The sequence below is a fragment of the Tetranychus urticae genome, chromosome 1, assembly GCF_039701765.1.
Source record: "Tetranychus urticae isolate SD_2017Ah chromosome 1, NJAU_TeUrti_SD_1.0, whole genome shotgun sequence".
NCBI lineage: Eukaryota > Metazoa > Arthropoda > Arachnida > Trombidiformes > Tetranychidae > Tetranychus > Tetranychus urticae.
The window spans coordinates 16149949-16166027 of record NC_142958.1 but is presented as its reverse complement, the minus strand read 5'-3'; the positions used below and the strand labels follow the sequence as shown (position 1 = coordinate 16166027).

General features: G+C 34.3%; 3 protein-coding genes across 4 annotated transcripts; all 3 read left to right on the top strand.

Annotated features, from left to right (window-relative positions):
• The first annotated feature begins 5694 nt into the window (after window positions 1–5694).
• Window positions 5695–7696, top strand: LOC107371973 (alpha/beta hydrolase domain-containing protein 17B). The gene is made up of 2 exons (XM_015940123.3): window positions 5695–6488; window positions 6847–7696. Exons 1-2 carry the CDS (start codon window positions 5842–5844, stop codon window positions 7070–7072), a joined length of 873 nt encoding a protein of 290 aa, XP_015795609.1. The 5' UTR covers window positions 5695–5841; the 3' UTR covers window positions 7073–7696.
• A 1260-nt stretch (window positions 7697–8956) lies between these two features.
• LOC107371949 (smad nuclear-interacting protein 1-like) lies at window positions 8957–10042 on the top strand. The gene has a single exon (XM_015940096.2). The coding sequence runs from the start codon at window positions 9138–9140 to the stop codon at window positions 9636–9638; it is 501 nt and encodes a 166-aa protein (XP_015795582.1). The 5' UTR covers window positions 8957–9137; the 3' UTR covers window positions 9639–10042.
• A 146-nt stretch (window positions 10043–10188) lies between these two features.
• On the top strand, window positions 10189–12166 carry LOC107371969 (actin 403). Of its 2 annotated transcripts, none has more exons than XM_089266646.1 (2): window positions 10189–10264; window positions 10525–12166. In XM_089266646.1, the coding sequence occupies exon 2, from the start codon at window positions 10552–10554 to the stop codon at window positions 11680–11682; it is 1131 nt and encodes a 376-aa protein (XP_089122772.1). In that variant the 5' UTR covers window positions 10189–10264; window positions 10525–10551; the 3' UTR covers window positions 11683–12166. The 2 variants fall into 2 exon arrangements, with proteins under 2 accessions (XP_089122772.1, XP_015795605.1); XM_015940119.2 differs by having other exon boundaries at window positions 10522–12166.
• The last annotated feature ends 3913 nt before the right edge of the window (window positions 12167–16079 follow it).

Genomic DNA, 16079 nt, shown 5'->3' with positions numbered 1-16079 from the left:
TAATGCACAAAAAAAGAAAATTTGTCAAAGCTTTTCTAGACTGAGTAATCCTAAATCATGGTTTGATGTTAATGATATAAAAATATGGCCTCTGATAGTTCTAAAGAATGACAAAATCAAAACAAGACTTAACAATCTTAGTATTCCTCAGCAAATGAAAAACATACTAGACAGCATTTTAGAGAAAACTGATTCTGACGTAGGAGGTATAATAGAAGTAGAATTGGGATATAAAAGCCTAAAAGTCAAATGCGTTGATATTCCCAGTAGGTCAAGATTGTTCAAATTTCTCAAAACTGTACTAAAGGAATGGGATATTGTTATACCTGAATTACGTAATCCAATGATTAAATTAAATGGTATTAAAACCAACCCTGAAAATGTTAAAGATTTTGAGCAATGGCTGAACCTTTTGCATACACGAAATGGATGGACTGAAAAAACGGCTAGCCTGGATTATTACTACAAAAGAAATGGTGCCTTTGACATCATACTCTCTATCTCTCCTGATATCAGAGAGAAGATACAACGGAAACATGGTTTAGTTAATATTGGCACTAGTCTAATTCAGACTACTGACTTTTTTAACATTAAATTCTGTACTCGTTGTTGTTCTTTTGGTCACGCCAATGGTAAATGTAAATTGGTCACAAGATGTGGGTACTGTGGAACCAATCACTTTGGCGACTGTGAGGCCAAATTTAAGCCGGAAAAACAATACTGCCACAACTGTATGCAAAAGGGGACAAACGTTTGGGATAAACAATGTCCAGTGTATCGCATAAAACTCAGACATGAGCTTGAAAAAACAAACTATAACTATACCATGATAATGAATTAAAATTAATCCAACTTCTTTTCCAATTTACACATAACTACGAAAATTTCCAAAATCTCACACTCTAACAATATACAGACTAATCCTATTTTCTTTTGACCTTTCTAATACTTAACCCTATGTCTCAAAACTACTATTTCTCAGACAATAAAACTTAAGCCACAACAAGCTAATTCAATTAACGAGTAATCCTAACCCTTTCTCAGTTCCTTATAAGTAAGACAATAAACCTACTGCTGTTGAAACAATAATTAAGTCGACATTTTCACATCTGGAAAAGAAAACTTAGCCTGTCTCTTTATCCGATTACTAATGAAAAATTCAAGAAAGACTCAAATTTCAAAAGCTCCTCACTCACACATTGAACCTCTTCCTAACAAGTTCAAAACTGAAAATCTTACTTTTTGTGAAAACTTTATCATGTTTATGCCTGCCAGTGTTTCAAACATCCAAAGTAAAATTCACCGAGAGCTACAAGCTCGAAGACTTGGTTGGGTCTCCATCAAATCAGTTACTCCGAATATTGGTATCTCGATTGAAATTCTTGATTCAGAAAATAAACCTATCACAAGATCTTCACAAATTAAACGTCTCATCTCTCAAGTCCTCAGCAACGTTGGTGAACCTCAGCAAAAAATACGTAATATCAAGAAATTCGGTTCAACAGTTATAATCTTTGTCAACAGTGAAGACTTCATCGAGCCGTACTCGAATTGTATTCAACAGCTCTTTCCTCACTGGAAAGTCAATAGACGCCGTATCCTGCCATCACAGGTTAAATTTAGTGTCAAAACAACTTTAAACAATCCTTCTAAACAGAACATTGAGAGAATTATTAAATCTCAAAACAACTGGATTGACGACGACACTACTAAAGTGAAAAGCATCTTAAGACCAACTCAATCAGAGGTGACATTGATTCTTGAAATAAGTAATCAAAACAGGAATAAACTATTAGACAACGACGGTTGGTTGAACTTTCTTCAATTCACGGTGAAGTGTTACGACCATATTGGGATCATCGTTTGTGAAAATTGTTGGTGCTTTGAGCACTATTACACAACCTGTAACCAATCTGCTCGCTGTAGATTGTGCTGTCAACTACACGACTCTCAAATCTGTCAAACACCTCCGTCTGAGCGCGAGTTTACCTGTGCTAGCTGTTTTCCTGCAAAAGTTAAACACTCAACATTATCTTCAAAGTGCCCCAAACTCTTTCAAAAGATAAGAAATGCAGCAGCCAATTACGACATCAAATCAGACTGGTTACATCTATCGCCAAGCTTCCCCCTGGAATATGCGACTATTCCATTGCAACGTTGGTAAAAGGTACAAAGAAACGGTTGATATGATGAACATCATTCTAAAAACAGACGACTCAATTGGATCCATGGTAGAAGCTAACAGACGAACCATTGTCAAGAAAGCATCACAGCAAAACATCATCGCAAATGATCAGACCGCTCTGATTGTTGCAAATAACCTTAGAATCTATGGTTACAACACATCTGTCCCCAACATCATCTTAGCTTTGGTTGGAAATGGTAAAGATGCTATACTAGTATGCTCCGTTTACATCAATCCATCTGAACTCGAACCTCAAATAGTGCGCTTTATAACATTCATCGAAAAATACCTTCATCATCCAATAATAATCGCTGGTGACTTTAACTGCCAACATCACCTATGGTCCAGCAAGTGTTCTTACCAGAATTCCAAATTGGAAGCAGCCAAACGCCTAAGTGATTTAATTTGGAAGCATTCTCTCTTGATTTATAACTTTCCTCCCAATGCAAACAATTATACTTACAAAAGACAAGACAAGGTTTCCTGGATAGATTTAATCTTTGGTAACATTGAGGGTAAGGATTTTGATTTGTCAGAGGATTTTGTCACTGATCATAGAATGCTTAAAGTTAGTTTCTATTTGAGTGTAGCTTTCAATGACAAATTACAGTACCAAAAGTATAAATCATATTTCACTCCAGTAAAAGACTTTAATATGAACATGAAAATAGATATGACCAATAATTACGAAATAGATCAAACATTTAGGAGAATTCTTAGTGCAAATTTTGATAATGATAAAAAATGTCTAATTAAGTATAAGAAATACAATCACAAAATTAGAAAACTAAGGAAAAGAATAAAATTACTGAAGAGGAAGAATAAACATGACTTCTCAGAAGAAATTAATGAAATGGTTAGGGACCTCAAAGAACAGGAAATGATAGAAAGAGAGAAAACTAGAAAAAACACACTTCTTTTCCTAATAAAAAATCTAAAAGATCCAACAACAATATGGCCCATCATAAACAAACTAATGAAACCCACTGACACCCTGTCAGCTCTAATGTCTGATGACGATAGCAGACTAAGGGAGTTATGGGGTTTCATTTACAAGTACCCGCATCTGACTTATACGACAGGCACTGAAGCAAATTGTCTTGCAAATGAGGAGGAGGTTATGATCAGAGAAATGCGTTTCAAAAAAGGCTCTGGCTATGCTGATAACTTCACTGCTAAAACATGGCAAACATTTTGGTCAAAGAACAAGGAACAACTTATTCAACTCATCAAAATAACCTTTCAAAAAGGTTATATTCCTCAATCTCTCAAAATATTTGGGGCACACTTCATACCCAAACCAAATGGTACATTCCGTGTAATTAGAATCTCAAACTACCTATTGAAGATTTATGACAAAATCCTATCAAAAAGGATCAAAAAAGTTTTAAGCAGTGTACTGATTAAGCAAACCCAATTTGCGTACCAACATGGCATTAATATCATGGACTTGCATGTAATTCTATCGGAGAAATGGAAAAAGGATAAAATCTTAATTTGTGCGGATGTCTCCAAAGCCTTCGACATGGTAAACATTGATTATGCCACTGATGAGTTATCTCGTGTACTTCCAAAAACAGACGTTGAACTGATCAAACAATTTGTCCATGGAAGATGGCTTAGAACGAAAGTTGACAACGCTTTCAAATTCAAGCCTGATCCTTATGGTGTTCCACAAGGCTCCAGTGTTGGCCCTCTTCTTTTTATAGTTGCACTCAATAAGGTAATTCGTCTAATAAAGATGCGAAACATCGACATCATGGCTTTCGCAGATGACTTGTTTGTCTTAACAACTGATAGTAGAAAAGAAGAAGTGTTCAATGCTCTTCAAATTGAACTAAAAAAAGCGAACTTGTCACTGAATAAGGACAAATCTCAGATCATCAATGGTGCATCTATAACCTCTACCAAAATTGTTGGTGTAAACTTCAATCTAAAACCAACTATATCCAACATAGATGAACAACTGGAAAGTAATGGTATTATTCTGACAAGGAACAAGGAGACAATTTACACCCTACCATTGATCCTGAAAAAATACATTGTAAATGCCTACACCTCTTCCCTACTTGGCTCACTATCTCCACAAATTCTAATAGATAATCATGATTATCTATCAATGTTCTCAAAAATTATCCATCGTCTCAACGTGTTCATGAAAAAAATAATTCGTACTCCTCTACACATCTCAGCATGGACTCCAATTGCAATATTGCGCTTCAACAATCCCTTACAGTGCTGGATAAAAAATGTAACAATTGCTGTACTGAGGTCTTCAAGGGACATCAAAAGATGGCCTTTCATCAAGTACTTTGAACCCTTACCACTATTTATTACTCGGCCCAATATGGAAGCCTTTTACAAGAAGAAAACTCCAATGCCATTGAAACATTTCCCTCAGATTGGGTACAAACTGAAAAGTGGAATCATCCAAATCACGGCCCACAATGGAACTCACTTCTACCGCATCATGGAAACAAATGGTGATCGTGAAAACCACTTTATGGCAGTTTATATCATGGTTAAACTTACCGAAAACATTAACTGCACATACATCATACCAAAACTACTAGTAGACCATCCTCAATCCTACTCAGCCTCCTTTGTTGCAAACATATGCAATATGAATCAAAGAAAATTCCTATGGATGGCCTGTGATAAATTCAACAACCTGGACAAACCGAAAGGGATCATCAAAACAATCAACAACAAAATTATCTCCTGGAATTACTTCCTAAAACAAGTTGACAACAAATTAAATGCGTTCTTTGAAGACAACTTCAACAAGGACGATGGTTCAGTTTGTAACTTTTTTAGTTTCAACCTGAATGTAATTGATTACGGTATGATTGGCGATATGTTTGCTGAGGAAGTAATTAGACTGATTTCGAACATTAATATAAAAATCAGAATCTTAAACTTCTACAAAAGAAAGAACCATACGATAAGTCATTACCTGGTTGACTGTAAAACAACCAAACAAGCAAGAGAAAGTATTGAAGAATGGAAATTCCAAGGAATACGGAGGATCGATTCAAGGATCACCCTGGGTCTGAGGAAACTCTTTACAAAATTGGAAAACAAACTGGCTGACTGTGAATCAAGAATTAACCCTGAAGTAGACAAAACAACGTTATTTTATAAACGCAAATATCTCATAGCAAAACGTACTAAAACAAATCAAGAAACCATAACAAAATAAACCTCAAAACCCTAATCACTCCCATTATGAAAAACAAAAACAGACTAACTAACCCAAAAACATAAAAAACTTTTCAACTAACAAACTAAATTTCAGACCCAACCATTAAAATGTACAAGATAAATTAAAATGTAAAAGAAACACAATGTAAAACCCTTCCCCAACTGGGTCTTGAACTCAGACCGCTGTTTTAAAACCTAAAACAAGTGGACCGCAGAAGTCAACTGTGGTGGGCATGTGTAAAACATGAACAAATACAACGTATCTGTTTAAAATAAAATCTTTGTGGAGCTATTTCTTGTCTTATTTTTTGTTTAGGGTGAATGAAAATTTAATTGTGTCCAATTGTTTTTGTTTACCTTATTGGATTTTTATCTATTAACTTGGTGATTTGGATTGTGGTTTAATTAAGGATTATCCTGTGTGTCATCAGAAAATATTCCATGGATCAAGCATGAACGGATTCTCATTTAGTGGATTTTGCTGCCTTTTCTGCTGCCCTCCGTGTCCAGGTAGAATAGCAGCCAAGTTGGCATTTCTCCCACCTGAACCAACTTACAATTTTGTTTTGGATGAGAAAAATAATAAATTTACACTTGATTTAAGCCAACGAGCCGAATGGCAATATCTTCCAAGGGAATTAGATCAAATTGAGGTCTTTTTTGCCCGTTCCTCCCGAGGTAATCGTATTGCTTGTATGTATGTTCGTGCCTGCCCCAATCCAAAGTTCACCATCCTTTTTAGCCATGGTAATGCTGTTGATCTGGGTCAGATGAGCAGTTTCTATCTAGGACTTGGTTCTGAAATCAATTGTAATATATTCAGTTATGATTATTCTGGTTATGGTGTCTCCAGTGGTAAACCTTCAGAAAAGAACCTATATGCAGACATTGATGCCGCCTGGCAGGCCCTGAGGTCTCATTACGGTATTAGCCCAGAGAAAATTATACTCTATGGTCAATCAATAGGTACTGTGCCTACAGTTGACCTTGCCTCTCGTTATGAGGTTGGTGCTGTGATACTACACTCGCCACTTACGTCCGGTATGAGAGTTGCTTTCTCAAACATTAAACGAACCTGGTTCTTTGACGCATTCCCAAGGTGATTGACTCCTTTTTTTTCATTTTATACTTTTTTCTCTATTTTCTTCTTCTTCCACTTCTTCCCTCGCCCCTTTTCTTCAACAAACTTCTCTTTTTACTCCATATGACAAAGCACTAATTCATTTTCTCTCTACCTTTATTTTTCCAATATGATATACCAACACCTATTCGTTGATGTTTATAACTGTGCATATCAATTTTCCTGGATCATTTGGCTGTAAACTATGGTTGTAATCAATACATCTTTACTCAACTATTGGTCTTTACAATTGAATCAATTGATTTTGACCCTAACCTTTTATTGACCTTTTGTCCATCTCCAATTCAATGTTTTACTTGAAATTTTATTATTACAGCATTGAAAAAGCACCAAGAATAACATCACCCGTTTTAGTTATCCATGGAACTGAAGATGAAATAATTGACTTTTCACACGGTTTAGCTATGTACGAAAAATGCCCCCGTGCTGTTGAACCTCTATGGTTGGAAGGAGCTGGCCATAACGATGTCGAATCTTATGGCCAATACTCTGATAGATTGAATCAGTTTATTAATGTTGATTTAAATCAAAGCAACACTTGATCCTTCAAATAATCGTCTATCATCAAGCATGTATCCCCCTCTTCATCAAACGCTCTCAATTTCTTTTGTCCTCTCTTCAATTTCTTTCTAATATCTTTATATCTGTCTTTTTTTTCCTTCAACCAAAACATCATTTCTTTCTACGTCCCTTTACTTATTTACAATGTATACCTGAAACTTGTTTTACCAAGTATTTCTATGAATCTTAGCTTCAAACATACCAATTCAGCCTATCCCCATATCATCATTTTGAGATGCATTCTCGTTTTTCTCACTTTCTCTTTTTTGATCAGGTATCCATCAAAGCGTGTTTTTTTACCTGTTAAAACTCACTTTATTTAAGAAAACAAAACTTCTTTATCAACCTATCTATACATATTTATAAATATAAACTCTATCTCTTCTCTTTCCTCCTATTCTCATGTCTCTCTATCTCTTCCTTCTTATTATTCCTCTCTTAATCCTTCTTCTTTCACTTTTCTATGTCTTTCTAATCTATTTCTTTTTCTTTTCCTTGCGCCTTATCCATGAAATAATTTGGCTGCACAACACAAAAAACACAAACACACACACACAAGCAAACTTAAAAAACATACACGTATTAAAATCATTTCTTGAGTAAAATTTGATAAAATCATCAATGGTTCATTTTTTTCAACAATTACTGAACATGAATTGTTTTTATCATTCAATTTTTAACGTTCGACCAATGACAATCCATTCACCTTTATTTAATTATATCATTTTGTTTTTATTTATATTAAAACTGATTATTTAAAACAAACAATTATTAGTAGATCACTTGACTATCATATTTACAAAGAAAGCTTGAACAAATTCAAGCTGCAATAGATTGCCTCAAATTACTTATAGTTACAATATTGCTGCCAAAAATACTGTTACCATTTAACATGAAAATTTTTATTCACAAAATCAAGATTCCATACTTGGCCTGGAATCGGATCCATCTCAAGTTTGCTTTGAAAATTAATTTGATTTACAGATTATCACTAAAATGTTAACAATTGATTCATGAACCTAAATAAATGAAGATTCAAGGTATTTTGACTAATCAATAAACGACAATCTAATTTATTCTTTTCCAATTGAATCTTTGGCTAATGTTTAATCATGCCTTTTACCAGCCAAAAATGATGAATAATAAATCATTTTTAAACAATCTTCAAATGATGCCTTTTAAGCCTTAATTTACTTCGTTAAATATTTAATAAACGGTAAAAGCAACCTTAAGTCTACTTGTAGTTTCAACAGTTTGACTATAATTGTTTTCAACAAGATATCAATTAACAACTTTTTTATCATCTGAGTATTTTTTTCCAGCAATTAGTTCAATCATCTCCTTAATTTAATCTCAATACTAACAATAACCATAAAGAGTCTTTAGATTTGAAGTATTTTTCAGATCACTTTGTTTTATTCAATTTTATGATGAATTTGTTTTCTTATTAAATTGTCAGCTACATCATAGCTATTCTTGAAGTCAATTGTAGTTGAAAGAAATTAAATTGATTCAGATAATTTGAAAGTAAATTCATGTGAATAAGAAATTAAAGATTCAGCTGGCAATAAATGTTGAAGGTTTGATAAACAATCTACTCTCAGTGAATTTCCTTTTCTGGTTATAAGTTGAAACTTATTTCACTCATAATCAGGGTATTTCTTAATATATTCTTTGGTGATTGATGACTGGTAAAAATTAGAACTTATATGATCCACTGAGGTTTAAATCAGATTATTTATTTAATAACGATTCGAGTTTTCTTGGCTTGAGAACAAAGAGAACAATAAATTTGAAAGGAGCGCTTTTAATACTTTGGAAACTGTGTAGAGGGCCTTTCAGCAACTGGACCAGTTGGTTTAAATTGTAAACAAAATTGAAATATTTTCGCGATTACAATTTAGACAAGTTCAATTTTTATTGATACTAATCAACTGTCACATTTAAATATAAATTATTTTTGTTGTTTAAGACTTTTTTGTAATTAACATTTGGCCTTACCTTTATTTTTTGTAAGTTTTTTACTGTATATTACTTTTAAGTACAATGGTTACTCCGAATTACTCGTTAAGTGGTAAATTAGCCGAGGATACTAACACTTTTAATGGTGTCGTTGTTAAATACTCTGAACCTGCGGAGGCCAAAATTCCTAAAAAAAATTGGAGATTGTATCCTTTTAAAGGGGTTGAAGCTTTACCGCATATAACGTTGAAAAATCAAAGTGCATATCTTTTGGGTCGTGATAGACGGGTTGCTGATTTACCTATTGACCATCCTTCGTGTTCGAAGCAGCATGCAGTGATTCAATTTCGTCAAGTAACTTATAAAAGAGATGACGATTCAACTGGCAAAAGAGTTCGTCCCTACCTGATTGATTTGGAATCCGCGAATGGTACATTTATAAATAACAAACCAATTGAACCAAGGAGGTATTATGAACTGTTTGAGAAAGATGTTATCAAATTTGGTTTTAGCTCGAGAGAATATGTTCTTCTTCATGAAGACTCCAAAGAGGATACACAGGAGGTGGAAAAGGAATCTTCCTAAAATTGGTTTCGTCTATACTTTTGAATCACATCCATAGTCGCTCGTTATTTTTAGTCTCTTCATCATAGACTAATCTTAACCCGGACCTCCTTAACCATTCTTTTTCTTTACTTTCACTTTTTCCTCTCTCTTTTTATCTTTCCCTTGTCCTCCATCTTCCTTTCATCATGATGTTGTTTCTCTTTCCATTCGCTACTTTTTTTCTTGTCTTTATCTTCCTAAAATTGGTTTAATCTAAGCAATGAATCCCCATTCGTAGTAACACGTTATTTTTTCCTAAGTTTAACCAACTTTTTTGACTATATTTGGCCCTCCTTGTAGTTTCTGCTCTTTCTTTCATTTTTCCTTCCCTTTCCCCAACTCAAAAAGAAGATGAGTAAATTTTCTGTGATCAACCCCCTTAACTGTTCATCATCACTATTTCGCGCATATATTCGTATAACTGCTACATGATCAATTGTCGACGCAAGCTCATGTCTTAAATTCATCTAGGACCAGACCCATCGTTAGTATTTAAACTCACCCCGAGTCTTGAGAGTTAATCAGTTTGCTTCCCAACCTCGTCTTGGTACTTTGGAATACCTCTAACCCTAGCCGGTCGAATACACTTTTATTTCAACTTAACTGTAAGTTTTCGTTATCTACTAATTTTTATTTTAAGTGTTTTTTTAAAAAATTTAACTAACTTAATTATGAAGAAAAAAGTTTAAAAAGTTCCAAACTTGTGCCCAAAAAATGGATTTTTTACTTCATCTTACTAACTTCTTTACTCGATAAGTTTTTTTTATTCATCATATCTGATTATTGTTTTCTTTCTTTTTTTTCTTTTTTTATCCTCGATGTGTCCATACACGATGAATTACTATTCTGCAATTGTTCACAGCAGCCCACTTAACCAAACAAATCTATCAAAATGTGTGACGACGAAGTAGCAGCCCTTGTTGTTGACAATGGATCAGGTATGTGCAAAGCCGGTTTCGCTGGTGATGACGCTCCTCGAGCCGTTTTCCCCTCAATTGTCGGTCGACCCCGTCATCAGGGTGTCATGGTCGGTATGGGTCAAAAAGATTCATATGTCGGTGATGAAGCCCAATCAAAGAGAGGTATCCTCACTCTTAAGTACCCAATTGAACACGGTATCATCACCAACTGGGATGATATGGAAAAGATCTGGCATCACTCTTTCTACAACGAATTGAGAGTTGCCCCTGAAGAACACCCAGTTCTCCTTACTGAAGCTCCATTGAATCCAAAAGCTAACCGTGAAAAGATGACCCAAATCATGTTCGAAACCTTCAACACCCCAGCCATGTATGTTGCCATCCAAGCTGTTCTTTCCCTTTACGCTTCCGGTCGTACCACTGGTATTGTCCTCGACTCTGGTGATGGTGTTTCTCACACTGTACCCATCTATGAAGGTTACGCCTTACCTCATGCCATCCTTCGTTTGGATTTGGCTGGTCGTGATTTAACCGACTACTTGATGAAAATCCTTACTGAACGAGGTTACTCATTTGTCACCACTGCTGAGCGAGAAATTGTCCGAGATATCAAGGAAAAACTTTGCTATGTTGCCCTTGACTTTGAGCAAGAAATGATCACCGCTGCATCTTCTTCCTCTCTCGAAAAATCCTACGAACTTCCTGACGGTCAAGTAATTACCATTGGTAACGAAAGATTCCGATGTCCCGAAGCTCTTTTCCAACCATCCTTCTTGGGTATGGAATCCTGTGGTATCCATGAGACAACCTACAATTCAATCATGAAATGTGACATTGATATCAGGAAAGACTTGTACGCCAACATCGTTCTTTCTGGTGGTACCACCATGTACCCTGGTATTGCTGACAGAATGCAAAAGGAGATCACCGCTTTGGCCCCATCCACCCTCAAGATCAAGATCATCGCTCCACCTGAAAGAAAATACTCAGTCTGGATTGGAGGTTCCATCTTGGCTTCCCTTTCTACTTTCCAACAAATGTGGATCTCAAAGCAAGAGTACGACGAATCAGGACCCGCAATTGTCCACAGAAAGTGTTTCTAAATTATTTGGAAGCAAAATCAATCACAAAACAAAGAAACATCAGAAACAACGACAAACAACCAAATGGTCAAAACTTTTATGTCAACTGCAGCATCAACAGCATTACATCAACACCAGATCAATGGATACTATATATATATTTCTCTCTTCTCGATCTACCTGTCCATTTCTTTCTTTCTTCTCTTTTCTTCTCTATCTCTCTTTCTCTCTCATACACTCAAAATACATTTCAATATGTATGAGTTTCTCTCTCTATCTCTCTCTCTCCTATCCTTTTAAGAAAATCTGAAAAAGGCAGAGAAAATTGGAATTGCAAGCTGTGCTATTACTATTATTATATTATTACTTTTACTTTTGTGTCCAAGATCAAAACACACAAAAACTCACCATCGACAACACCTAAGATCTTGAATGTTCTTTAATTATATTATTATAAATTAAAAACGATAAGCGGAAACGGAAATGTAAACAACAAGAAAATTAATTAATTATTTGTCCCACAATTATTTAACAATCGGTATAAAAACACTTCGTGAACATATAAACATTCGGTATCAAACAATCAAAAAAAAATACTCTACCAATACTTTAAAAATGACAGCATTTTATCAACAAAGCCAAACAAAAATCAAAACATGTAAACAATTTGTATTGCTTGAACCATTGAACAGATTAAATCTGTTTAAATCTGAAAACAAAACGTGAAAAAAATGATATATTGATTATAATGATTATATCAACAAGATCAATGTAAACCAATAATATGCCTAACTATACCTGTTGCCCAAATCTTATTAAAGCATTGATTCCCTTGCAATTGCCATCACCATGATCCAAGTTTGTTACTCTTCATCTTCCTACTTTTACCCTTATCACTATCAACATCATCAACATCTTCATCCTCATCCTCATAACCATCTATGGTTACAGTCTAAATTTAGTTAAAGAATTGCTATGTTCAAAATTGCTAAGCATCTTCTTGAGCTTATCCAGATATGGGAAACACTCATTGCATCGTTAGTTTCTAAAAATGAACTGCCAACTTCATTCCAACTCACAGTTCTCCATCATCTTAATCATCTTTATCATCCTCATCCTCATCTTTCCATCTTTTCCTTGTTTCCCAACTTTTTTGCCTTTTTCCTCCATTTCTTCACCTCCTTACATTTACACCGCTCTGTCAATTTTTGGGTCTTCATCTTCATTTTGGTTCATTTTTTTCCATCCATCCTCTTTTTACATTTTATCATCATCCTTTTCCTCCTCATCATCCTCACCATAATCTCGCCTTTCTTGTACGATCTCTCTCTCTTTGCCAATAATTTTTATCCTCACCAAACCTGGCCTGTTAACATCAACTTTGATCCTTGAATTGCAATCATTTAATAATAATACTCAAATTGTTTCCAAAATATTTCCAAATTATCCTCAATTCGTCAGATATACTGAGCCATTTAAACAGCAGTCCATTTATCTAAAGGTTGGCCAATTATTGCTGAGAAAATTAAAAGTTATTTTAAGATCTCGTTATTGTTATCCAACTAAAGCCTTCATCATCAAATTAACAGCTTATTTCCTCTAATTGTCTGTAGCTAAATTGCTCAACATTTAGTGATTGTTGAACCAGAATCATAAATGTCATAAGTTGGTTTAAGTTTGATTTTGTATCATACGGTTTGGCCACTCTGAAAAGTTCAATTGTTACTTTTGTTTTGATTGCAATCTTTTTTTGTTGTAATTAACAGTTTAACAAATCAATCGTCGCACAATAAGAGAGTCGAAGTAACGTTCTCGATTCCTAGCAGGAAACCAAATTAGTTCTTGCTATTTAAACTTGGCTCATTACTAGCAGAAGAAAAAAAACAAATTCTTTAACTTCATAAACCAAAAATAGAATTAAAAATCAAAGCTCTTTTGCTCTGTTTCCATTGATATAACTTTACTCTCCGCTTTTAATTCATCCTTCTTTTGGTGACAATTTAACTTGAATAATAATTTTATTTACTAAGATTCTTTGTTGTTAGTTGTGTGGTTAAAGATTATAAATAACCAGTTACGAGATATTATCATGATAATGACTAAAAATCCATGTTTCTGTCAATCAGTCCAATCTCATAGATTTGGTTGAGTTTACCAAAGATGTATGTAATTTGAACATCTTGTATGAATAACACTCATTTCGACTCATTTAATTGAGAAACGAGTGAATTTTTTGTGAAGAATAACCAAAATGTTGCATTTTCGGCCCAATCTCAGAATTCAATGATCCATTCATGATATACCAGATAATGGTCCCTATTGAGGAAGGGTTAAGAATATAAAAAACCACTACATTGAGAAGTTGTGAGATTTGAACTCGAGGGTGAAGCCCGAGTGTTTTATCTCATAGCTTCGAGATATTGTGGTTCAAATTATTTAGACCCATTTGCAATTTCAACACTTATTTTAATTGCCAAAACAAAATTTTGTTTCGACTTTCAATAGCTTTTCTGTACTCATTTCATGTTTCTTTGCATCTTCATCATTCTGGTCTTATCACTCTCTATATAAATGTTTTTTTTTTGAATAAACTGTTATTAGTTAACTATTGAGTTTTAACCGATTTAGAAGCAATTAAGTTAACCATTTGATTATATACTGGTTACCTTCAACATACTGCTTTAAATCTGATCTCAATTTCATCAAATTTTTTAGTTTTTTTACGATTTTGTTAGCTATTAATGAACTTAATTTTACTTTCTTTCGTAAAATATTAATTATTCTAGCTACCAATGATAATTGCAAGCGAAATCGATATACTAAGTCAAGTTTTATTGTTTTAAAGTTAAATAAAAAGCGAAATGCTCGAGTTCGAAAGCTAACGTTAAATGCAACCAACAAAATTTTAGATTAAGAATAAATTCTTTAACTATTCAATTGTATTATAATAATACAACGTATAACAATGCAAACGTCTAACGAGCAGTTTTGTTAGAGTGAAAATTGATAAAAATCAAAGATCATTTTATTATAATATTGTTAATATTGTCCGCGTTAATATTTTTGCAGTAGAATACTTTTACCCAGAAAATAACAGTTTCAAGCAACCGGTTATTTTCTGGTTAAAATGGGTAAAAGCAGTTTTTTAATCTCTTATCACTGCCATCTATCAATATGTTTAGAAAACATTTGCCCCTTTTTTTCTCTTTTTGAATTTGCCTCTCAATGTAACCACTTTGTAACCAGGAAAATAACTGGTTAATTTTTCCCCCTGGTTTACCAGTAACCAGTCACCTCAACAAATAACAAGTTTATTCGGAAAAGTTTAGAGAGCAAGCAAGATAATCGAGTTTGATTAGCTAAATTAGGTTTGGAGTTGTTTAATTTAGTCCATACTAGACTGAGATTTGATTAAAATGCCGTAGATAATGTCAGCTCTTATGTTATTAATAATAGAACCGTTATAATAATAATGTCGCTTATCGATCGTTCGCTTCTATTCAAAAGACCGCGAACTATATTGTTAGTTAGTTCTTATCCCGCATTCGAATCGAGCCTAACATTTTACTGAGACCTTAATACATTGAATCAGGAAAGCCTGAACTTCGAGTTGTTGCTATTGAAACTCTTGAGTTACTTGACGCTTGCAATGATCTAGTTTACGGTAAACTCCGAAGAATGGTTATGTAAACCAGTCAACCAAATGAAGTCCGAACTCGAGCTCTTAAAGTTGTTCTTCGATGTGGTGATGAGGAAGCTATTTCTCAACTTAAATCCTACATTGAATCACACCCTGAAGACAAACACTTCATCAGCTATGCTGACTCCTACTTACGAAATGCCATGCGAACCATGAATGTAGACAAGCAAGTCATCAGACAAAATGCCCAATTGGGACAAAGTCAATGGAAAGAACCAAAGATGACTGTTTCACGAAACATTGAGTTCTTTCAAAGAGCCATCTTAGGTAAAATTGGTTTCAACTACGAAATTGATTCAATTGTTGACAATGGAAAAGAAATGCCAACCTGGGCTGTTTTGAACTCATCTATTGCCCTACAACAAGCTAACCAACTCAACTTCGAATTAGGTCTTCGTCAAGAAGGTATGGATAAACTTGCCGTCCAATTGTTCGACAAGATTAACCAAATCAAGATGAAGGACTTGGAGAAGATCGTTGAAGAAGTTAGAGAAAAGCGAGACTTTGAGTCAATTGTTCGGGCATTGACTAACAAGATAAGACTGTTAGATTATTGAAGAAATTCAACGATCAGCCCAGTTCTCTGCTTACATCCAGATCAATGGTATCACTCTCTTCAGCTAGAATGGTGTCCAAAGCACAATCGAAACAAGAGAATCTTTTAGACGATTCTTCATTGAGAATATCATACCGAAAGGCTATTGAAGCTTCTCTTTTT